This window comes from Dromaius novaehollandiae, chromosome 19 (genome assembly GCF_036370855.1).
Source record: "Dromaius novaehollandiae isolate bDroNov1 chromosome 19, bDroNov1.hap1, whole genome shotgun sequence".
NCBI classification, from domain to species: domain Eukaryota; kingdom Metazoa; phylum Chordata; class Aves; order Casuariiformes; family Dromaiidae; genus Dromaius; species Dromaius novaehollandiae.
The window spans coordinates 9,407,259-9,432,699 of record NC_088116.1 but is presented as its reverse complement, the minus strand read 5'-3'; the positions used below and the strand labels follow the sequence as shown (position 1 = coordinate 9,432,699).

At 40.8% G+C, this 25,441-nt stretch overlaps 1 protein-coding gene across 3 annotated transcripts in view; it reads right to left on the bottom strand.

Moving 5' to 3' along the window:
- Positions 1-20,250, bottom strand: part of LOC112987426 (SPNS lysolipid transporter 3, sphingosine-1-phosphate (putative)) — a 37,528-nt gene extending 17,278 nt beyond the window's left edge. For 2 of the 3 annotated variants that reach the window (XR_003260266.2, XM_026107336.2), the window contains exons 1-9: positions 19,970-20,250; positions 16,225-16,290; positions 15,627-15,763; positions 14,960-15,111; positions 13,884-13,950; positions 12,849-13,039; positions 10,489-10,641; positions 6,988-7,177; positions 1,825-1,890 (exon numbers count right to left, since the gene is read on the bottom strand). Coding sequence is in view for 2 of the 3 variants with exons in the window: in XM_026107336.2 (XP_025963121.2) it covers positions 1,825-1,890; positions 6,988-7,177; positions 10,489-10,641; positions 12,849-13,039; positions 13,884-13,950; positions 14,960-15,111; positions 15,627-15,763; positions 16,225-16,290; positions 19,970-20,177 (1,230 nt within the window). In the remaining variant the exon portion in view is untranslated. The remainder of the gene's footprint in view (positions 1-1,824; positions 1,891-6,987; positions 7,178-10,488; positions 10,642-12,848; positions 13,040-13,883; positions 13,951-14,959; positions 15,112-15,626; positions 15,764-16,224; positions 16,291-19,969) is intronic. The other variant, XM_064523427.1, reaches the window with a different exon arrangement.
- Between the last annotated feature and the right edge of the window lie 5,191 nt (positions 20,251-25,441).

The following is a 25,441-nucleotide window of genomic DNA, read 5'->3' as shown; positions in this document are numbered from 1 at the left end:
AAGACTCTGAGCGAGGGCCTGCAAGTTCTCTTCACTGTCCTAAACTCTTGTGACATGTTGTTGTGCATCACTGCATGTTGTGCTACATACTAATGCTTTCACTGTGGTTCTTACATGAAACATTTATTATGAAAGTAGAGCTTGTGATAGCAATCTGCAAATGGATTTGAACTCCCTTGGAATAAAAACCTATTACATAAAATACAAGATGCTTACGTGATTTGGCTCTCTTCTGCTACTAGTGTTCCATAATTAGCCTGAGGGTGGGAAACTCAGTCAGAGATTTATATTTTGCTTTGCTCTTACCTTTCTGTCTGCTCTCACCTGTCCTGGTGGCCTTAAACAATTTTCTCTACCTCGTCTTCTCCAGCTATTAATAGAAAGTGCATCAGCATTTCGCCAATACAACACCTTTCCCTAGCCTCTCTCTTTCTCAGAGAGCATCCTGCTTGAAATCTTGAGTTACTATCATACCCACTTTTCTGCCAAATGACCTTACAGAAGAAGATCCTCCAAAGTAGAGAGGTTAGTTCTCATTTGTGCTACAGTATTCTATTCTCTGTAGAAAAAGATATGTCGATTTAAACAAGTTTTGTCTTATGTCCATGGGTAGCAACGAAAGGGCTCTCAATTACTTTAATAGCTCTGGTTTTGGCACTTACATCAGTGTTGTGCCAAACTGTACCATCAGTTTGATTACTAGACATGAACAAAGTAGACTATTTCCATGTTTTATTTAACTGATAAACTATTCAGCTTGCTAGTACTATGACTTTACAGAAGAATCTCACATAAAATACTTCATAAGACTGGTAATCTGTGTAATTCAGTGACAGTAGAAACTCATGCTAGTGTAACAATAATATCTGTCCCGTGTTTTACACAGAAGCTGATGAGTGACTGTGGAGCTACAGCATAAACCAAAGGTTACCAAATTTTTCATTGACGTCAAGACATGCCATCCTCAAGGATATTAAAAAATTACTGCCTCTAAAAACCTTTGCAGTAATAAATTAATAGAAAGAACTAGTTGCTTGTTGATAGCAAGACTAATTGTGCCACAAGATGCATGCTTTTCACATCACTTCTTTCTAAAGAAAGTTGCTGGTGACAGAATTCAAATGAAATATGTACTGCTAGTGTTTGGGCTTGTGGTGTCACTCCTGGAACTCCCAAGAGTCTCCTAAGCTTCACTGCTTGCCTAACTCTTTGGCAGTGTAACACCACTTACGAATTCGACTTGAAAGTGCTGGAATCTTTCTGCACTGTAGTCTGGAATAAGGGAATTTACTAATAGTTCACAGAATGAAGAAGCGTAACAGATTTACTAACTTGGGTTTAGAGAATATTGACTTCCTCTCATTTGGATCATCTTTCCAAACCTTTTGAGCACAAACAGAAAGTCTCAAAATATAGACAGAAAATGATCCTCTTTCTGGTGCAGACCATTTTCTGGCAGACATCCAACAACACAGAGCTGTACAAAAAAAACAGACTAGTAGGAATGCAAAAGCACTAGATAGTTACACTTATATGAGTTTCATCCAAACTGGTACATCTCATTTCTGAGTTTACAATGAGCCTGGACTACTGCTCTGCTACACCTGTAATGTTACTGGTATCTCTGCACAGCACTACACTATGCCACTTGATTACACCCCTGACATCAGCAGGGTACCAATACGTGTATTCTTAGTAAGATCCACTGATCTCTCCCTAGAAGGAGCAGGTTCTTCTGGCCACCAAGATACATGTTTATGAACAATATTAAGTTGTGAAAAGCTGAAAAAATGGAAATAAGCAAATAGGTTCACAAGCACTTACCAACAGTATGTCTGTCACAACAGCCCAGTTTACAGATAAAAACAGTTCTCCAAATGCAATAAAAATCTGCCAAAAAAGAAGAAAGCAGTGACTGCACACACCACATTGACCTTCTTTAGTGCAAAGACAATGGCAGACTCACTGACTATGCTTGTCTATATGAGTTGCTGTAAATACTCATCTCTCTATAAATTAAACATCTGCTCTGTCTATGCTTGCAAACACTGTCTTTGCCTTAAATGAGGGGAAAAGGAACCAGAGAAGGTATATGAGTTGCTCTGTGTCACAGATCCTTGGCAGAAGAGCCAAAATAGGAATCGTGATATCACCCTCCCAAACAAACTTTAATTACAGTTAGAATGGGATGCAGATGTGAACTGCTGAATCTAAGAAAAGGAAGGCAAGAGCCTGTGAAGGGAAACCTCCCAGCACAGGTTTAAAGAGTACTCAAAGATCTCCCTCTGCTCTGGTTTCCAAATGAAACCAAAGGCACGCCTCTGTGCAAGCACAAGTACTCTTAATGGCTCCTTCAAAGAGGCAACTTCCAAAGTGAAATGGGCTCCTAGAGACAGGCAGCCTGGAAACCTTGGTGCCCTGTGGGAATTCCCTAATTCATCACAGATGGAGACCCAGCCATCAGGAAAAGGGGTAGGACTCCCAACAGTTTCTACACCTGTGGTCTTAGAAAAGATTAACCCTTCCAGCCAGCTCCTAGACATAGATTTGAGCAGGCTGTACAGACTAATCAATACTTGAAGAAAGTATTAAAGCTATACTATTAAGCTGGAGTGGTTCCAGAAGGCAGAATCTGTTTAACTACACAGGCCACAAAGTCGCGTGGTACCTTGGAAATACCCTAGATACACCACTATAGGTACCAGCATCTTTTTGGTAGGGCCTTTATCATAATCTTGTATCTGGCTGATGAAAATGCAGTCCTCAGAAGAGTCACAGTGGTGAACTAACAGACATTTTCAGAGGAACAGTATTGATTCTCCCAGTGAGACAGACCAGACCTACGAAATCACTGCATCTTCCTGTCATACCTACCTCCTCTCCTGTTTGCCTGTACTGTTCATTTGTATGTGAGTACAGGCCTTTATCCAGACATCTCTTCCTCCAAATGCTTCATATAGGTTTTTTCTAATTTCAGCTTTATCTATCCTCCACCCATAATTACTTTTCATTAAGTTTTACAGCAAATATTAGTTTCACATAGACCTTGGCTATGTCTTAGCTCTTGCATTTATGCATCCCACTGGATACCTATGAAAGTCTTTCCACTCATTTGACCTTAGCTGACCTTGCCCTTGCCAGAGACAGAATGCAATCATTCCTCCCCAATTCCATGAGTGTAGCAATAGTAGCATATAGACTACAGAAATGATTCTGCGCATCACTCGGCTGGAGAGCAAGCGACACAGTCTCTCATTACAGAACTTTGGGCCAAACACAAAATGGAACATGTTTGTTAACATGGGTAGCGATGTCACACAGCTCAGCTTATTGGCAACCCACCTCGCGATAAGCACCAACAACGTCAAATCTTGCAAGCCATTAGAAAATATTAGCCCTTCGCCATCTTATCTCAAGGCAATACTCTCTGATTTCTCTTGGAAGATGCGAATTCATCAAGGACCTTGCCTTTTTCCTTTTCCTCTGATTCTATACAAAGAAACTTTAAATGTGCCATTGCCATCAGCCTATAGAGTGGTCAAAGCAGTACTGCAGTACTCCCGGGGGAATTATAAGCAAGTGCTGAAGCACAGTTGAATCCTTCTATACAGGGATAATGGCATGAACTTTATTTATGTTAATGTTGTCAACTGTGCAATAGCTAGCAATATATAGTGCAAGTTAAAGCAAAACAGGAAGGAGACAAAGAACTAAGAGATTTATTGAAATCCTGGCTGATATTTGAGATCTGACAAGATGCAAATACAATGCTTAGAGCAGAAGGTTCTGAAGAGTCTCAGACTATTTCTAGATACCACTGATGGAATACATGACTACATGTCTTTACAGACCAAAAGAGGGATTAGTCTATCTTTCTTACAGGGAACTTATGATGCTTAGTACTTGTGAAGTGTTGTTTCTGATTTTCCTTTTTCTTTGTGATTTGGCCAAGTTATTTAATATCCACATACCTCCAAGAACAAGGGCATGTCATGCCTGGTGCTGAGAAAAGAAAGTCAAATTCATCTTTAGGAGACAAGGTATGCTCTAAGCCCAGAAAGTTCCAATGAATGGGAATTAATGAAAAGTTATCAATGATTTAAAAAAATATGATACTCTGTGGCTAAGGTCTCATACTGCAGAAATTAATTATATCATACAGAATTGTCTTAACATTAGAGATACAACTTTGTTAGCTTTTTTTCCCTAAGGTCTTGTGCAGATTGCAGTCATAGGTTCACTAGAAAAATTTAACTCATACATTTTTGGAAGGTAATATATCAATCTGCAAATTGTGTCAAGGCATTCTGTTGTGATCTCCTAAGTGTACCCAGAAAAGATTGAAACATCGTATTTTATTGCTGTCACCTTCTCCAGGACCCCCAACTTCTTCAACAGACTGAACACTTGGAGCTAATATGGTTTCCACAGGATGCGACCAAAATAATGTTCCAAATTTGTGTTGTAGATAACTGTTTACATTCATACCTAAAGCCAGTATGAAGACACTAGAGAATTAGACTGTACTCAACCTCAGTGCCAAACACACTTCCTGTTTTTAAACGGTCACATGCCTAGGCATGAAATAAGGTAGTCAGTATGGCTGGACCTTATCTGATCAACCACTTCTTTCTTTTCAAGAAGGTGTCAGAGACAAGAGCTGCAGAACGTCCCCCTCAAAGGCAAGTTGCAGGGCAAGACTGTATACTGACGCAGTACTACCATTAAAGATGAGTCTGTTTATATATGTTACCCTGACACTAAATATAGCCCAGGGTTTCCAGCCAGAGGGTTTAATTATGACTTTCCAAAGTACCCGCTGCACTGCAGAGAGCACACATCTTTCATCTTGTTTTGGAGAGAGGCACAAATATGGACAGAGCCCTCCTCTGAGATAACAGATAATTATTTTTCTCTATGTTTTCAAAGATAGACTTTGAAATCAAGAACTATGGATCCAAAAAGAGGAGAGCGATCCCACGACATTTCGGTTCAGCTACCCAACAGAGACCTTGGAAGTCCTGCAATATTTCCATGTTAACTTAAGAATTCTTGTGCTTTGAAACATTTCTTCCAGCCTTGGCCACAGCTGATGAAACCCAACTCATTGCTGCCTTTCATTAGCCACTCAGACAGTGGAAAGCACCATACAGAAACTACAGTTTTTGCAAGTTGATGCATACACATTTTTTTGCCTCAGGAGCTGCCACACAGTGAAGTGATGGAGACAGGTTTGCTAACATCAGTGTGCCTGAGTAAACAGAGACTGGAAAGCTGGTTTCCTGCTAGTGTCCTACACAAATGAAAGATCTGCTTCAGTGGGACCTTCAAATTAGATGCACCAGCTGGCACGCCACTCCAATTCTCACACCAGTGTGACTAGTGTCAGATCTTGTTTGGAAAGAGAAGGGAGGCACGGCTGGTGCCAGAGAAGGCAATAGTTAGGCAGCTGTAGTGGTAAAAATATTAGAAGAAACGGCTGCCTAGATTACATACAATTTATTACCACTACACGCTGTTGATATTTTATGTTGGAACACCTGAATCAAGCAAATCAAACAAAAGACGAAATGGCAGAGCTAAAAGCCCAGCTGGTCTGCCCTTGGGAAAGAAACTTCAAGATGACAGTTGTCCATATCCCAGTCCAGAGTTTCCTCTCAGATAACATACCGCTTGAAAACAGAATGCTATTTGCAGGGAGAAAAGCATTTTAAACAAATTTCAATTTACCAGCTCTAATAAAAGGTGTATTTTGGAAAAGGGAAATCCAAAACTGATATACTGATTGACTCATCTAACACATACTGCTAAATTGAACAGGTAGTTGAGATTGTGTGCTACACCTTTAATGACAAAAAAGGACAAAAGAACCCACTCAGAGCAGGACTACGTGGGAATCTAAGATGCACACAAAGAAAATGGCTAATTCTTTTGGCACTTACATCCCAGCTCTTGACACGAAAAATAATCTTCAATTTCACATTTTGCTTTGTGTACACACACACACAAACACACACACAAATCCATTAGCTTTTTGCTTTTTTGGTGGAAAAGCGTTTTTCCACAGGAATACACATTCCTGACAAGTCAAAAGGAAAATCTCTTTAAAGAAGCACTATTCTTAGAAGCAAAACTGCTGCAAAAACACCCTTTTGAAGAGAAGTGTGATTACTATAATTAATTTTACTTGGATCCTATTATTTATGTTAATCGTGGTAATGGTAGCTATGGAGTCACAGGAAAAAAGCTTGGAGTCTTTCCCTAGCTGTTACCAGATTATAGTTAAAATAAGGTTTACATTCAGTTCCCTCTCACGGGGAGTTTTTGGAGCTGTTCATCATTCCTAGTAAGTTTCTGTCGTTTTCTTTACTGAGGAAAGAATTTAAGTGATTTATACTGCAGGTTGCATTGCCAAAAGCTTGACTTTGAAGATCAGCTAGTGATTTGGGGCACTGAAGGTGATGGCTAAATATTCTTAGCAAGAACTGCACATATTGTACAATCCTAAGAACACCAATTTTAAGTATTCAGAGAGCAAAAAGAAATAAGAATACTAAATTAGTTACATTTAAAAGGCACAGCATTAAAAATTAACATAAGATTGAGACTTCTTTTAACTATATTTTTGGATAGGGAAACTCCAGCTTCATGCAGCTAACTACACGGGCTTACTATTGTCTTCTTTAGTGTGTAGGCAGACTCCATAAGTCCTGAGTCCCAATTTATAATGCTCACTGATTGCCTGCCCTCTTTACTGGGCCAAGTAACGCACATCAGGGCCCTCACAGGAGAGACCACAGCCGCAGGTGGTATTATGGCCACGTGCACAGCGCTCAACTTGCTGGCTACCTTATCACCAGTCACTGAAAACTCTTACTGGTCTAGATGAACAGAGAATTCTGCAAAACCACCCCTCCTCCTCCCCCTTCCCTATCTCCCCATTATTCCAGAAGATATTTTGCTCATGATAAATAGATTAGCACTTACAAAAGTGAAAACGATGTTCGTCTGGGCCACGATCAGAGCTATGTAGAGGCACACGGCAGAAATGAACATGCTAACGGCACAGATCAGCGGATCAGCTTTATTGTTAATCTTCCTTAACCTTCTTGCAACTTCTGCCCCAGCAACGACACCCAAGATTCCTGTCCCAATGGTGATGCCTCCAAATATTAGGCTGGTGACAAAGCAAAGGATTCAGTTGAGCAGAGTAAGACCATACGGTGGAAAAAGTTTGGTGTTGGGTGCCCCATTGTTAGCTTATACCTTCAGTTTCAGTTCTGTATTTCACCCCACACAAAATAGAGGAATCTTTAATTGGTAACTTGAATTTGACTCCACTTGATCCAACCCTCCCTTTCCTTCTAAGTGGATTTAATCCCAAGCCTCAGTTGCAACTATGCCTCTGCTACTGATGCTCTGTCCTGTGGAGCAGATATTTCCCCATTCACAGAGCAGGTGTTATGCACCCAGCTTCAAGGAGGAGACTTCTCAGTACGACCTGGCTTGGACATCCAGTGATTTAGAAGAGTTCCAGTCATGTTGGTTAACCTAGGAACCAATCTACTCAATCATCCCTAAAACACAGATGGAACAACTCTGTATCACAATCTGCTGTCTTGGAAGACATCCTTTCGCAAGGAATCATATACATCTAAACTATTATAACCCTCCAGTTAGCACAGCTGAAATGAGTCACTTCTCCAGCTATGGGAAACAGCTACCACTTCCCCAAACAGCTGAAAGAACACTGAATAGTGAACCCCGGGGAGTTCCACGCAGCATTTTCTGAACACAGCATTTCAAGTGCCACCCAGCTCTGTGTGCCTGCAAATGCAGATGTGTTCCCCAGGAATGGCGAGTTCATGTTTTCAAGAAGTATGTGTTCTAATTGCTTAGAAAATTTAGCTTCCGAAGGGACTTCCACATAGGCTTTTCTCTGTGTCCCAAATGAGATCCTAATGACAAAGCAAGTCTCTTGAAACAGGACCAGTGGTGCCACTGGCTGTTTAATGCATCATAATTCTCCTGAGGCAGATGGGTACAGAAGCATAATGTCCTGAGCACAAGTGCTTCTAAATATTTCAGAGTGCTACGTGGTAAGTTTTGTACGTTTTCCTAAGCTTTCTCTGCCTGCAAAACAAAGTAAACAGCTAGGATATGATCTGTTCTTTAAATTGCAGTATATCTATTTTTTCATTTCCTCCTGGCTGATTAGGAAGAACTCAGTTAATAATTCTACAAGAAAAAAAATACTGCTATACATGATAACCAACTTTAAGCATATTTTTACTCTGCCTGTAGGTTTTTCAGCATTCTAATCCTTCACTCACTATAGCTTGTTAGTGACAATATAGATTGAACAGGCAGAATAACTATTATACAGATTTGTCTGGGAGATGCAAGTTCCAAGGTGACATTAGTCTATCTAAGCATTCAAGGAATTGTGCTTAGAAGATTCATATGCTATAAGTTCCAGTTGAAATGAAGCTACTGCTGGGAGAAGGAGGAGCAGCCAGCACTAAATTAGAGCACAGTATAATTGATAGGCAGAAGGAGAGTACAGCAGTGTAGTCCTGGGGAAGGCTACTATGGGACCTTCTAAGATTTGAGAATGCCCAGGTGTCTGTCTCATCTGTTCAAAGGTATCTGCACAAAGACGGCAATACAAGCTTCACAGTGCCTATTTATCTACCTTGAAAGGATTGAGACCTGACTCAGCTACGGTGCCATTTGAATTTGTGTTTCCAGGGAGTCTAGGTGACACAGCCCTGATCCTTAAACAAAGCCTGCAACTGCTGAACAGCCACAGAGGATAATATCCTTAAAGCATCCCTGGGCAATCTGGGAATGTGCAGCTTAGATCTCCTAGCACTGTGAGTTACAGGTCTGACATAGCTGTTTATATTATGCTTTTCTTTCTATCCCTCTGGAATAGTAGTCTAAAACCAGCCTTATGCTGCCTCTGGCACTACCTTATGCCAAGGTTATTTTTAAAGCACCCTGTAAGACGCAGTACATGAGGTTAAACTATCAGGTGCTCCCTTTTCCTTCCCTGAAGACCATGTCTGCTCTAGCAACATTACTGTAGAATAATAATTCAGAAGTTGATTTAGAAAACAAAACATAAGCTAACACATTAAGCTTAAAAATGGAAGTTTGAAAAATGTATCCGAAGGTTCGGCTTTCCCTGCCTACCCTAAGCCAAACTCCTGCATTCACTCACTTTCTCAGCAGCATTCACAAATAAATAATGTGCCAGTGGTGGCATCCATGGAAGGACAATTGCATTTACTGTTTAGGTACCTCTGGAGGACTTTTCAATATACCTTCTATTAGCTGAAAATTGGACAGTTGCTCTCAGACTAGGCTTAAGTCTGTACTGGAAATGGACCAGACGAAAATGTGTACATTTAAGCCCTTCCTGCAGTGGCCATCTCCTGTCAAGCTAGCCATCTGATTACCCTACAACTCAGAAACTATTTCAGAGTTGACTTGGTTACTCCCTTGGGAAAAGCAAAAGCACCCAGTTAGCAGAAGACATATCCAAGGTAAAATTAACTGCTCTTCCCTTTAATTCTATCTGGAAAGAGAATATAGTAAGCAGTTAGTTCTTGGAAACACATCAGGAAAACAGGGACCAGAACCAGGACTGGGATACCTCCAGAAGAAAGATATGCACACTCACGAAGACCACTTGTCGGGGGTCAGTACATAGCGGAGAAGGATCCCAGTGCTCGCTAGCGCTGAGGGTAACCATGAAGACTCAAGGGAACACAGAATACCTTTCTCTACTCCAGACAAAACATTCTAAGGAAAATAATTCTCTCCCAAGCTGGGGAAAAGAGGTTTCCAAAGAGTCATACTATGATTACATCAAATCCTTCTCCTGTTGTAAATTAGCCTCGCTCATCTAACAACCAATATTTTATCTGTGTATCACTGTTGTTCTGGACAGTCTGTAAGTAAGAGCTCTACTGGCAGAGTTACTTGCAAGAGCAGATTAACCAATTTTGATATAGAGAGATGATACTACATCAGATTTATCAGCCTGCTTCACATTGGCCAACATGGCAGTAGCTTTAAAACAAGACTAACAGGAAGACAATGCGAAGGTTACAAAAAAACAAGCTCTAAATATGCTTAAATGTGTATTTAAGTATTTTGGGGTTGGGAGTCCATAGTCAACTGAAGCCTCCTTTCTAAAGATGCTCTTTTTCCTGCTGGTGTTCCTGCCACTGCTTCTTTCTGCTTTACATAAATAGGGCTAGCAGCATTTTTCCAGTTAACTGAGTGACTAAGTACAAAAAGGAACTGTAGTCTAAAAGCATCTCAGCATACCTCGAAGTGATTTAGTGTAACGTTCACACCCATTTGCCTTCACAAGAAGTGTTCCCACTCTCATCCTACCCTCTGTCTTTGGAAGCAAACTGATTTAGCACTAAGCAGTGTTTCTGTGTTGTGTTTCCACAGTTGTGCACACCTCACCTGTCGGATGAATTGCACGATTCTTCGAGGCATGGTGATACAATGCCCTGGACAACCTGAGCCCTGTAAAGGAACAGCGGCACCCACAGGCCCAGGGCTCCAGTAACGAAGGCCATGGCAGTCAGACCCAGTGAGGACCAGACAAAACTCCAGCTGAAAGTCACAAGAGAAATATTAGAACAATTTGAAAGAATAGGGAAAACTGAAGAAAAGGGGAAAGCCTACCTGCAATATCCAGGTTTTCATGCAATAACAAAACAATCCATTCAGAGATCTTATAATCAGAATGCACTGATTTGAATTTTGATGAGGCTATATCTGTGAACTTGGACAGTAAAGTCGTACTTAGAGTTAAGGGTGTGACCTACCAATTTCACGTTACTTCCCATTCCTGGTCTTTTGCGGATTTCATTGTCAGCTTTTGCTAAGACAATTGCTGTGAAGTTTTTGCTAAAGGAACTACAACAATAGAGAGTGGGCAAGAATTTAATGGCTTAGCAACTAAATTAAAGTGTTCTATGCACAAGTCTAAATGCCTCTAGATGGTTTTTAAGTTGTTTGTGTAACCAATATATATGAAAGGAACTTCTGAGTCTTTCAAACTCTTAACATGCAGTGGCTTACTCTACCTAAGTAAGTAAAAACAGACTCTCAGTCTGCAGAGAAAGCTTTCAGACAAAAGGAGAAACATTTTTTAAAAATGCCCAGTTCTTGCCTCCTCACTGCCCTCTACAAGGAGATCAACTTTTTACCGGTCTCCTTCTAGCTAATAGTTTATAGAAAGTCCCCTTTGTGATCAATAGCGAGGTATGAAATCTTAATGCAAAATAAAAGTGCTACAAATGACCAGGTGACTGCCAGACAAGAGGGTCTGTTAAGATATGAACTTAATTCTTCATCTCTTAAAGATATGGGCCCCTGCACTTGATTAAAAGGGGCACAACTCAATTTTCAGCAGTATGTCCTTATGCTTTCGGAACTGGTTGCTAAAGGAAAATAAAGTGAAAATCTATTATTACAACATTGTTGGAAGTTGTAAGGAACATCTTTGTAAGAAAACAACTTCGATATTAGTCATCTTGTTGCAATAGCAGGCAGGTTGCTTTTTGATTCACCTCAGACTGCTATTGCCTAGAAACTGTGGAAATCCTTGTTTGGATCGCTAATGTACTTAACTGTTCTGGATGCAAATAGGAGCTTGGATGCAAATCCAGTCTACCAGTCAGAAAGCCTTGGATCCTCCAGAGGAGAAAACTACAAGGCAAGGTGACATCCCAAGAAAGCAAGACGGAGCTTGTCTTTCACTAAAAGCATTTGACCAGGATCCCGGGAAAGCAGCTTGCAAGGGCAGGCTGTGAGGAGCAGGGTCTGGCACAGGTGCACAGCGGCACCTGCTGTTCTCAAACCTGATCCATCTCCTCCTCCCTGCCTCCGGCAGGGCTTCCGCTGCCTGTAAGACAAAATGACTGAGAAACTGCTGCAAACAGTATCTGACTTGGTCCTGCAAGTGAGCTGATGTTGAATTTAATTTCTGTGAGGTTATGAGCAAGAGGTCATCTGCCATCTACAGGTTAGTTGGTTACAACACATGTATGATTACTTCATAAACCATATATATACGGTTTATACCATATATAGACTGCCTGATACATGCTGACCCAACCTTCCTCAGGCACTACAAATTACAGATAAAGTTATACCTGCAAAATGTGCACTTTTACCAATCTAGTTTATACTACAAGTTGAAGGGAGAGCACAGCAGATGTGAACATGCTGAGTTCACTTTAAACTACATAACTTAATCTTGATGGGTGTCTGTGAGCTATACCAACAAGTGCTTCAGCATAAGCTATGCACACCTGCACAAGTCCCTGACAGGGAGCCTTGTCCTGCTATAGTTTTATTGCTACACAGACCTGTACTATCTTAATTAAATCTGGCTCAGGTAGGTTTATACAATTGTGGTTATCTTTTGGAGCCCAGTACAGACCTGGCCCAGAAGTAAGATGCCCAGTCTGTGAAGCTGGAGACAGATTTGGAGTGGTACTGAAATTGCATCAGTATTAGGAACAAGACTGGGGTTTTAGCACAAGTTTTCTATAAAAAAGAGGATTATCGTTCAGCTACTTTTGCCTCCTTCCCCCTCCTCAAAATGAGAGGATAGCAGAAGCAAAGCAGTTTTCAAACTCTTATGTAGCATTCCTGTAAAGGACTGGAAGAAAGATTTTGTTAATGATGTTTCCATCATCTGGTATACAGCATGTGATACAGAGGCGTGGACTGGGATTTGATGGCCATTGTTCTAATAGTGGAATGGCCATTTTTTGATGGGGGGAACTTTTGTAGCTAAAATCACGTACTTCTTGCCAAGTGATATGACATCTTCACACCAAGTCGTCTTGCCAGTTCTTTGTACCCCTGGTTTCTCAGCTGCTACTCGTATTGTGCCGGAGATGCTCAGTGCTCTGTGCGCTTCTGTCCTTCTCTGGGTCCTGCGAGGGACGACCAGAATCAGAAGAACAAGTGCTAGAGCTCCCATGCAAGGCGTTATCTGTAGAGACAAGGCTGGTTAGATCAGAGATACCTTTTTCTTATACTGAAAACTCCACAGCAATTCAAATTCAGTGTTAGAATTACTTATGGGAGATCCCTCTCCTATCATACAGAGACATGAACACTACCTCTGATTTTGGAGAAAAACATGCGAGGAAAGAAAACTATACTGGAGCACTCTAATCATAAATGTAAGGATCATTGATGCAGCAATAAAAGACTATTATTCCAGTAGACATTCTTCCTGACTCATCCTGTACTAGCTAGTTAATTTTATAGATAAGTTAGGAGGATCTAACAGAGCACTTTCAAATTATTAGATGTTCAGTATGGGGAGACATCACGATGACATAATCAGAACAGATTAAGGTTTTTCTTTAAACCCTGAAATAATAGAAGTTGTTCCCAACAGCATTTCAGAAAACAAACAAAAAGAATCTGATTCCCTTCTACTTTCCTGAGAAACTACACTGGTGCTACCAGTATAAGGATTATTTTACTTTCAGTTGCCTCTATTTGAGGAAGTCTGGGTCCACTGACAACCATTCCGAGTGTGTCCTCAGGTAAGAGGAACATCAGAACCTGCCCTCGCCTGGTGGCTGCTGTACAATTTCACCTACGCCTGCTTTCATTCTGCAAGAGCTAGGTGTAAATCTTCCAGACTCCACTTGTCCTGCAGGAAGAGTTCTCTTAAACCCCAGGTCCATGTAGGATCAGAGAGTAGAAAGTTCTTCCACCGTTCACCTCTTTTAACACAATGAACATGAATAAACCAAACCCCAGCCAAGATTATGATTTTACAGTGAATGGCTCTGCCCCATGAGTGAAAGTAAGTAACTCACCCTGAAAGCCCAGTGCCAGTCACCTGTGGCATCTGCCATGCTGGATGCTAGGACATAACCCAGACCACTGAAAGCAACAGAAAGGGATAATCAGTAGGCACTAATGAATTTGTGTTGGCTGAAATGACACATCTCACCACTATGGAGAGCACAGAGAAGTATTCTGTAAACATCTCTACTATCATTAGGGCTACAAGGAAAATAAACTTGGGGAAAAAATGGAGGTGCGTGTGATATCTGAAGGAAAGGCAGGAATTGGAGAGGGGCCAAAATAATTTAAAAAATATTTTCTACCATCTTATCCAGGGGTGATGCCATGACCTCTTTGCCTTTCTGGGCCTGAAATGTGATGGAGCCACTGCCCATCCACTGTCTTCCCTGAAAGAATCTATGAATGAAAAGAACTTAATACTGAAAAAACTCTGAGGAAGAATGAGAGATTCTGAAGATTTCCTTTGGGATACATGTTCTATAGAGTAACACTGCAAACCCAGATCAGACAGACTATAGAGTGGTTTATGATTTGCCTCTTTCCATGCTAGCCATATGAATTAAGCCCTACAGCAATTCTCTTATTTTTTATCTGGTTTCTGGACTCAGCCCTGACCGCCTGCCCTAATAAAGAGGATGCCTCTGAACCACTTATAAAGCTCTTCTCTGCCTCTTTCCAAGATAATGTTGATTTAACTAAAAGAGGAGAGGGAAGTGCCAGTTATTCCCTGGGAGATGTTTAGTGGAGGGTTCTCAACAAATTTGTCAGCTAAATTAATATCTGAAAGCTTTCATTTTCCAAAAAACAAAAATAAATGACTGACTTCCACACACAAATTTCTCTTAGGACTGCTTCAATATTTTATTCAAAACCTAACAGTTTTCTGAGTTTAGGTTCTCCCTTCTCCTTGAAACTAAATACAGAAATAAACCTAATCAGCTCTATTTAAATATGCTAATCAAGTGACAAATCCTTGTGAAATGAGGACATATACCAAAATCTATCTAATCAAGGGTCAAAGTGTGTTGAAATGCCAGCCATGTCAGAAAGAATTTCAAAAAAAATTACTAGCAAGAAAACCAACCTTCCAACTGGAATGAAGATATAGAAGACAGATAACATTGTGGTCCTTTTTCCTTCCTCAAACAGGTCTGCGATGATGGTAGGTGCTATCGTGGAATAACTAGCCGTGCCAATGCCAACCAGTCCTCGTGAAAGAAAGAATATCCAGGAATACTGGGAGAAAAAGACACAGTCCAAAAAAACATATGTGAGAAGAAAGCTTACTTTTAAAGGGGTGCATTTTTGTGAGTCAAATGTACCAGAGGAGATAAGAATTCACCTGCCTTTTGCATATGTCCTCTCACACCTGCCTCCCTAGCATCCCACCACTGCGCTTTGTACCATCTGCACCACAGTGACTTCTTAGAGCGATACCCAGAGAGAATTAGAGGATATGGTCAATAGGCCATAGGTTTGCCAGCCAATCCGCTACACCTTAATGACACAACCAACAAGAATTTGGGACAGAAGTAAGATCCCATCAATTGCAACAGTAATGAGTGGGTGCTCCACTGCCTAATCTAGACTTCCATCCCATAAAGCATTCCAGCACTAAATCCTTTTAGTCCAGGCTTGGGGAGTAATTGCTCACTGACAGCTTTTCCAGAAGCAACCACAGGAGGACTCCATCAATTGCTGCAAGACTTAAGCAGATGATTTTAGTAGTAATCTCTAAAAAAGCAACATACCGATTCCTTGATGAATGAACTGCCTAACGTTACACCAGACCAGAAGAAAATACCAGCCCCAAGGATGATTTTCCTATTGTGCCGGTCACCAAGGTATCCAAAGAAGGGGGCAGCCAGCATGTAACACAAGATGAAGACTGGAAATCAAAGAAGGAGCAAAGACAATACTGGTCAAATTATTCTTACAGTACTCCTCACCCCTCAGACAAACAGCTTGTTTTTTAGGGTGGAGGTAAAAGACAGGCTGAGTTTGCAAAATTAGTAGGTAGATTGATATTTGGAAAAAGAATGTTGATTCAAAAATAATTACATAAAAATAAAACATGGGTGAATTACTCTAGTTCTGTATTCCTTAGTTGAGAAATTCCTTCATCTTTTTTGATTCACATGCTGTGGGATTTTTAAAGGACTGCACTTCAGTCTTCCTTGAGCCTAAGACTTCTGGCTTCAAATTTTAGTCAGCCTTCCCACAGGGGGAAGTGAGCAACACCACACATCAGCAGGAACTAACAGAAATACGTTACTAGACTGTATTTTAGGAACAGACTGCATCAATGCAAGGCAAAGTAAATTACATGAAATAAAGAGATCTTATTACCTGTTTGCAGTAGACCTGCATCTCCATCACTAAGCTTGAAGTATTTCTGTATATCTAACAGGATGCCTGCAAAAGATTCAAACACTGAATGACAGCGAAGTACCCTGCTCGCTCCTTGTGATTCTGTTCATTTGCCAGCTCAAAGATTTACTCCAAGAAGAGGAGTTGCAAGAACTGCAGTACATTTAGCTTGCTAGTTTACATGCAGACCATTACTCTACCACAAACACAGATGCATGGAGAATTAAAATTTCTTATCATTATATTACTTAGTATTTCAGTCACAGCTGTTCTATTTCTCTAACACCACCAGTGCATAAGCATATAAACAATTTACAGTCCAAGGTTGGGGAGTAAGTGGTGGAACAAAAAGGTGAAACAAAACAGTGGCAAAACTTTGCAGCCAGGAGATTGCTATTTCCATACAGCTAATCCTAAAATTCTCTTAATAATCTTAAAATACTAGGATGCTTTGAAGTTCCTTCTGTTAAGAATAACTGTTAATGTTTTCAGTATATACAGCATTGAAATTAGCGCTTACTGGATTGTTCAGAATGAAAATGGCTACAGCCTTCATTATCAGATGGTGGCTAAATCAGCCCATAGCCAGGGAAGCATGACTGTAATTCAGAGAAAAGTTATTCTGGTCTGATCACGGTTCTGTGCCATTTTGCAGATATCAGCTGAGATATGGAGAACAGTGTTGTTTTGCAAAGTAACATCTATTTAGTGGTGACAATGACAGCCAAACTTGACCAAAAAATGATTATTTCTGTTTGCAGTAAATGGTTGACTGAAATTCTCTCTCAATTTCTAACCACTCGAAAAAAAAGTGTGGAAAAAGTTAGAAGAGTTGTCAAAAAGCATGGAGGAAAACCACATAAGCAACAACCTGAGACAAGAATTGTGGATCTGGCACCTCACAAATGCATGAATGCTGTTGATACAAAAAATCATTTTTGCCCATATGTCATTCCAAGGCTGCAGAACTACTATCACACCTATCTTGCATTTTTGCATTATGTTCTTGAAAAAGAAAAAGAAAATAGCAGAAGATTTTGCTTTGAATTAGCATACTATTAGTATGATGATATTGAAAGATATCAATTAAAGAAGTTTGTTCTCATTCAGCCTTAGTTTTTCCAAAGCTGTCAAAATCAAAATGTTATCAAGAGAGGGAGTCGCCACTTAAGAAAAAAAGATGGATGCAAATTGCTATGTTCATGGAAGCTGGTCTGCAGTGGAATGGAGCTCAGGGAGCAGTTACAAGCAGTATCTGCTCTGCTTCTGCAGTAGATTTTACATGTTTTGCCACCTTCCGTGCTGCTGTAACTAACTTCGAAGCATACTTGAGCCAGCTGGTTTAAAGCTAAATCCACACTCTCCTACAGTCCCTGTGGCTGCAGCATAATCAGTCCTCTCACTATTTACTGATACGACTTTGAAGGCAGTGTAAGATCAAGGTCTAGCCTAACAGCAACACGATTTTACAGTTGTTTCTCAATGAGTCTTCAACATATTCTGCATTCAGTGTTTTCCTAATGATATCACAAGTTTAAGTCAGTGATTTCATGCAGAACAACAAATAACTTCTGAAGGTCTCTCTTCAGCAAGAAGATGTTGAATAATTAAAACAGAGCAAACTAAACTCTTATATCTATTCTTTCCTGATAGCTGATTAGCAACACACAGAAATATTGTACAACAGGAACTTCACTTCTGGACTAACACAGTATTTAGTACAAACCACAGCTAATAAAAGACTTGATATGAACTGCGACTTCAGCTCAAACTAAATTTCACACGGAGCACCATGTTATCTCCTCCACATAACTGAAATAATTGAGCCGACTTAAGACAGAAGAGTTTTAATGGCAAATTACACAGCATTGATCTGAACAGCCAGGCATGGCGTAACAGAGGACAAAAGCCACCATCTTTAACAAATTGAAGACTCAAATTCCAGCAGACTACTGGGGAAAGAGCTTGTTTTTCATGTACAGATTGAAGCAAACTCTGTCAAAACCTGTGAGCAAAACTATCTGGAAACCACAGTTCTTCAACTGTCACCAGCTTACTTTTAAACAAATAGTTGAGCCTCTCCTCCCTCACTTTCCCGTTAACTTCTATTTAACAATATGCTCAGAGTTTTGGACAGCCAAATGCAAAAGTACTGATGCAAGAATTCTGCAATGTGGCTCAATTCTAGCAGAGAAAAACTATATTGCTGCTGTATAAAATGCAAAAAAATGGATTTCCTCCATGGCCCACGTGGTCAGAGAGTTAACTGAAAAGTGGTTCAGGCCTATATTGTAATTCAAGTCTCATATTTGAAAGGCTGGATACTAGCCCCACCTCTGCTCCAGAATTTTCATATGTCCCTGGAAGTATCTCACAGACAAGCTGAGCATGTAAACTCATAGACAACATTTACTTCACAGGCCTTCTTGAAAATTTTAAGATCCTAGCATGCACAGGAGCCAAAGAACAATTCAAAGCCAGGAACGAGCCAAAAGACTCTTGGCACGTAACACCTCCGTGTGCATGCCCTCCTACCAGCCCTGGTCCTGCTCCCAGGTTCCGTCCTCCCCTGTCCCCTTGCCTACTCCAGGGAAAGTTATTTGACAACAGGACTGATACTTCGGGTTTTTTGCAGTAGGTCTATTGCAATGTTGTCCAGTGTGTACCCCTGCTTGTTTCCTTCCCTCTTATATGTGTAGTTAAGAAGAAGTGTACAAAAAAGAAACGTTTTAACTCCTAATACCACAAGCCTCACAATTTTTAAAGATACAGATTGAATGACTTACATTTCTGGTCTAAGTAGTAAAGATGAACAGTTTGTGTAGTAACACCAGATATTAATTCCAGATTTAACAATCCATCCTTTTAGGTTTTTTTCTAGTTTTTAAAAGATTAATGATTTCCAGGCCACTCAGAAGTAAAATATAGCAAGCTTACATCAGGTTTTTCATCCTAATTTCTAAATCAGCCCACAGGAAGCATGGCAGATATTTAGGAGTGAAGCTAAGCAGAAGAATTTAGGCAGACTTCAGTTTACAGGGAGGGAGGGAAACATAGATTTCTCACTACTTTACTGGAAGCGACACTTTGTTGTCCATGCCTAGGTCAAAAAAAAAAAAAAAAACACTTTGGAAAAAAGGTTATAGTTTATTAGAAATTGCTAAGTGGTGCTCAGGGACATGAGTCTCCATTCTCTACACTATCATGTTATACTCCTCATTACAGAAATCACACAGTTTCCACCAGATCATGAGGAAGTCAAGCCTTCTCTAAACGAGCCTGCACAAAGATAATATTTTTGTAATTTTAATGGGGAGGAACGACATGACTATTCTTCAGATAAAGAAATGCCACATCTAATCCACTAGATCCAAAGAAGGCATGGTAAGCTGCTGTGTACAGTAAAGAGAAGCTTCTTAGCCAAATCTCTGCAGACACAAAAATAGACTAGTTGCTCTGTAGGCTCAAGTCTATTTTAGTTTTAAAAATATAAATCTTAAACATTGCACAGACATGATTTTCATAAGCATCCCATTAACCATTAATAACTTTACATTATTTGTTGGTCTTTTAAGATTTATAACTGGAAGTTTAATGACCAACAGGCCAAAGCAGATTAGTGAGAAAATTAAAAAGACATCATCATAGTATAGAACATTTATAGCTAAGAAGTAGAGCTATTAAGAACTTAAATTCCTTTTTCCTTAGAAAGACGAATACTCACCTGGTACAATGAACCAATCCATGAAATTTATTAAATTTGCATAGCACAGCACACCAGTTATCATGTAATCTCTCTTCGCTGGACTGTTCCTTGACACCGACTCGCGTGGAAAGTGTCTTGCATGTGCGACAGTAGCGCCGTAATTCTGCTCGTCCAGAGGTGGCTGGAACTGCAAGGTTGTATTTTCGTCTACTTCAGGATCCTGCATATTTCCCAGTGCAGAGAGTCACCATATATTATGAAGTGTTTCCTTAGCGCACTAAGCTATGAGTTAATTTTGCATTCAGGCTATGAGGAACTTCAATCACTATAGTCATTTCCGGCAATGAAGCCCAGCCACTAAAACTTGAAATTGAATGTTCCTTGCAGTAGGAAGAACTTTACAAAGAACAAACTTTGGTCCTGTGTTTTGACTAAAGCATTTAAGTGCTCTACCCTGAACAAAAGCAAAAGTAAACTTAAATACATGCAAAATAATCCATTGTGCATCTAAAAAACAGAAGTGCAGAATTTTGTGAGGATCTCAGAGAAATCGTATATGCAGAATTAATAATAATCTTTTCCAAGGGCTCAGTGAGTTTCTAAAGCTAAAAGCAACCTTTCTAGAGAGAGAGGAAAAGAAAAAAGAGAAGCTAGTTTGCTAGATCAAGTAGTTGTCTTGGACTTGAGCCCCCCTTTACCACAGACTTCCTGTGCAACCCTCAATAAGTTATTTGGTTTCTCTTCACCCCAGATCTTTATCACACACACACTCACACACACACCCTCCTTTCAAACAGAGCTAACCAACTTTGTCCCTGCCACCCAACCAGTCACTTCTGTTACCTCCCATCCACATTGCACTGGCCAGCTCTGCCTCCAGAACAGATTAGAATAGAACAGTCCTTTCCAAAAACATCCTAAATTTTTAGGTCAAATCAGCAATTTAAACAGAAGTCGTATATGCCAGACTAGATTCGGGGGGGGGGGGGGGGGGAGGCACCAAACAAACAAAAAACCCCAGAATATTACAATAAAGAAGGAAAGGAAGATGGAAATTTAAAAAAAACCACTTATGCAGCCCTGCTGGACCTGTGCACATTCCACAGTTCTTAATTGTGCAACAGGATTTCTTCCTCTTTCTCCCCCCAAAAGTGACACAAGGGGAACACAAGAAGGAGTTCTAGGTCTTCCAGGGGGTGTAGGTCTCTTCCTTCTCTGCTTTCTTCTATCCACTCAAACTTGAAAAAATATTCCTACATCATTCTTCCTGCATCAGTTTTCCTATTGTGTCAACTAAAATTTAGCAACGTAACAACTGGTCACATAGTCCTTTGAGCCATTTTGCAGATTACCAACTTCAAACAGTAGGGGTTTTTTGCACCCTGTTAAGAATGTTTAAAGTGAAAATCAACCGTAAATTGTAAGATCTTAAGAGTAAGGCAGATAACTGGAACAAGGACTGATCACAATTTATGATCCATGCAGGAAGACAAGAGCGTAAGGATTTGTTTAAAGACTCGGTGTTTCACACTTCCGACTAAACTGAAAACAAACCAGCATCTAGTGTTCTTGGCCACTTTGTGAGATCCGGACTCCTCTAATTCTGAGTGCTCAACACTTTGTATTTCATCCCATCTTCATTTCATGACAATCTAGTGCTTCATGAACCAGAAGGCATGTTCCTGCTCAAGTCTAATTTAATCATGGAAAAGTCTGTGTTTTTTATTTCAGCTGGGGTTTTTTCTGGTAACACCTTAGCTCTCAACTTTCTGAGGAAGGATTTACATACAGATGATGGGCCTGTCTCCCCACTCCTGTACAAGGGAACTCCACATAAGTCAACTTGTGTCTGAAAACAGTTCAGTGTGTCAACTTACTACTTCGATACCTTGATGCTCTGTATTCAATATTATCACCGCTATTTTTCCTCTATTATAGACTATACAACCTCCAGTGCACATTTTTTTAATTTTATCTATGCATCCCACCGCTTTATTACTGCAGAAAAGTCAAGAGTTGACTGTACTCAGGAGCAATACGGGATCAGTACCATTTTGTAGAAATTAAAACTGCACCTACAGCCACAACCGTGCACAAACAGGCTGAGGAAAAAATATCAAACTTGCTCTGAAGAATTACAGCTGTTTTTAAAGGCAGAGAAGGTGACCGCCAGCTCTGCTTTCTTTTAACCCCAAAGCAGGTTTCGAAAGGCAGCGCCGGCCGAGGCAGCGCCTCGCCGCGCCGCCGGGTGGCGCCCAAGCACCGCGCCGCGGCGGCGCCCCCGCTGCCCGCGCCCGGCTTCTGCGGCCGCGCCCGGCCCCAAGGAGCCTCCCCGCGGGCCGTGCCACAAACCTCCGGGTTTTCCACCTTCTTTACAAAAAGGAAAACCAACAGCAACCGGCAGAATTAGAGCCTTTGCAGGGCGTTCGAGATTCAAACGGACGAATCTTGGCTGCTCGCAACAGAAAGGTTTATTAGGAAGAGGAAATGAAAAGGCCTGAAGTTGTGCCTTTTTTTGTCACCTTTGGTATCTTCAAAACCAGCGCAGTAGCTGGATCTGGGCTCCATATCCTTTAGTAGGTATATGTAGTTCCACATTTGCTGCCCAGCCATATCTCTCAAGCCTTGCGAGGAAGGCCCCATGGGATGGCTGGTCAGGATTTTACTCTGGATAGCTTAAATCTCTCTTGCTTCAAATGTCTGTTGAGTTTCTGGGGCACATCCTATGTTGCTCTCAACTCCGGGCATGTAGACTTGATGTTTAAGGACAGTCAAAAGCAGATTTCTAACTACTATTGTTATGACAATAACTAAATTCCACTTTCCTAAAATGGAATTTCCAAATTCCAAATTTTCCAAAGATACAGACAATCTAAACAGAAAACGTTTCCTCACAAACATCAAACCACCAGCTCTAAACTCTTCTTAAACCCTTGATTCCCCCTTTCCCCTTCCTTAAAGCTTCCATTCACCTTTAATTGAGTTTGGTGCAGCTATGCTCTGCTACTAGCCCAGGTCTGTGTTCTGAGTATCACCTTAAGCCCCATCCTCTAGAGCTCTGCTCCAGACTGCACTTCAGTTTTGTGCTCTGTTAGCTGGCCTTGCTCCTCCCTGCAAGGTCAAAGCTCTCAGCCAGGTTGTCATGTGGAATTTCAATGCTGAACATATTGCATCTCCACCAAAATCATTAGTACCGATCATTTCCCTTTTGCATTAGCCTCCCTCTCTCCCCCACTTCAGTGTCACAAGCCGTATCCCTCCATCCACTCTATTCTTCGCTGCTAGATATAAGTTTACAGTTGCTTCTAAAAGGCCCTGGGTGATTTAGCCTTACTCCAGCAGTTTTTACAGACATCATTCTTTGTCTGATAGCTATTCTGCCTTTAACAGCCTATCAGTCCTTTTCTCTAAGACTTTCATGTTCCAACGTGCTGGTCATCCAGGCAACTCCATGCCAAAATATTCCTGCAAAACTTTGTCATGACTTACTTTTGCCATGTGGTCTACAGAACACCACTATACAATACAAGTCAAAATTAGGTAGGCAGATTACAGCTCATTTCTCCATAGCCAAATATTTTTCTTCCTTATTTGTTCATTTCTGTCAGTTAGATATGAACTGAATGTCTTGGAACAAAGAACAGTGTTTGCCTACATAGCTTATAATAAGGGTGTCAGGTGCCAATGCAACATAAAAGTAGCTTTTTACCCCTATCGTGTTCCCTTCACCAGGTTCAACCTCTTTATGGCTGAAGCAAGCATTAGATCTCATAGCTGTGTCATGCAAAAAGTCACCAGCAGTTAAATCCTTCTACGGCAGCAGCAAGTCAGAACCTGTTCATTCTTGGCATTTGGCACTAAACCATGCATACAGCAACATATTTTCTTATACCATTCTGAAACTGGCTACGGTGCCAAAAGCTGTTACTGAGCCTGACAAATGCAACTGAGAATCCCCAGGTGAACATCTGGTGATAGCTGGAGCTGGCGGGCGGACGCTCAGCAGGCCAAGCCGCAGAAGTTTCATGTGCTCGGGAAGCTGGCTTGTTTCAACTACAGCATTCAAAACTCTCTTTAAGCTCTTCTGAGCTATTACTCAGTGTGCCCTATCTGTCTTGGCATGCACTCAGCATCTGGGCAGCAATCCTGTGGTGTCTCCACTCTGTGCTATGTCCTTTCCCCGAGAGGCAGAGGTACCTACCCTTGCGTGGCCACAACCCTGTCCTGTGCAGCCACTCTCATCAGCAAGGAAGACACTGGTGTGAGCAGGAGGGAGCTCATGCGGAGATGCCTTGTGCACTCAAAGGCAGTGCTAAGTTAACCGACTAAGACTCGTCGAAACAGCGTGCGTAACAGCCGCTGGTGTGTTCCTGTCAGCTTAGCTAAACCCGGGTAAGAGGCTGCTGACAAACACGCCACGCCCGCGATGGAGACAAGACAGTTTGCAGACAACTGGTGTGAAAGACTCCAGTTTTCCCTGAAAGGATTTCCAAGTATTTACTACAAAATGCCTCTGAAAGTATTTATTTATACAAATATCTTTTCATGGTCCAACATTCTGCGACACTGAGGCTGCCACATCCATGAACAGCTTTGAAGGTTTTGCCAGAGCCTTCTCAGAGACCTAGGTCAGAAGAGGCATTAATAGTGAACCAAGCTGTCAGAAAGATGTTAAGTTGAAGAATATTTTGTTATCCTGAATAACTCCAAACCATTCCTATATATATAACAAAAAAAAGCTACTTAACTTACTGAAGATCAAAGAGCAACAAAGTTTATGAAAGACATAGACATGGAAACAGCATTCTTTGGTGACTAGATCCACCAATGCTGATTTCCAGAAGAAAGAAATACTCTGCTTTTGGTCTCTTCTTCCTCTCAAACACCACCCAGACAGAGAACATAAAGTAGCCAAAAGAGAATACGTGCTTGTGCACATTCACAGTATATATGGGAATCATCTGCATTTGAGGTATATTCACTGCATATTTTAAACCTATACAATGGAAGCAAATTCATAAATTATGGGAATTCAAATTCTACTCCAAATAATTGCAATATGGATTGCCACAAGACTTAGTAATGTGGCATGTATGCATGAACCTTTCTGAAACACTGCACTCCAGGGATGTACAAAGACAACAGTGATGACTATGAAGGAGCTGCAGAAGAAGAGAGATCTACGTAAGAGGTTGTGTTCTTTCTAAGCTTTGTCACTGTGGTCTGTATTTGAATGAAACTGCAGAATAATTGTTCATTTTTAACTCAGTCTGGAATGATAAAATGTAATGACAAATTTGAACCTAGACATTAATATCTGGGTTGCATGTCTGGAGGGAAGGCAGTTTAATCTAGAGTTTAAACCAAACAGTGACAGAAGTGACAGGAGAGCAGGTTACTCGAGTGATGTAATCATGCACAAAATTCAGCACGATTTTCAGCTTCAGACATATTACAGAGTCAATAGTCTTTCCTGTTCTCACAAAAGAC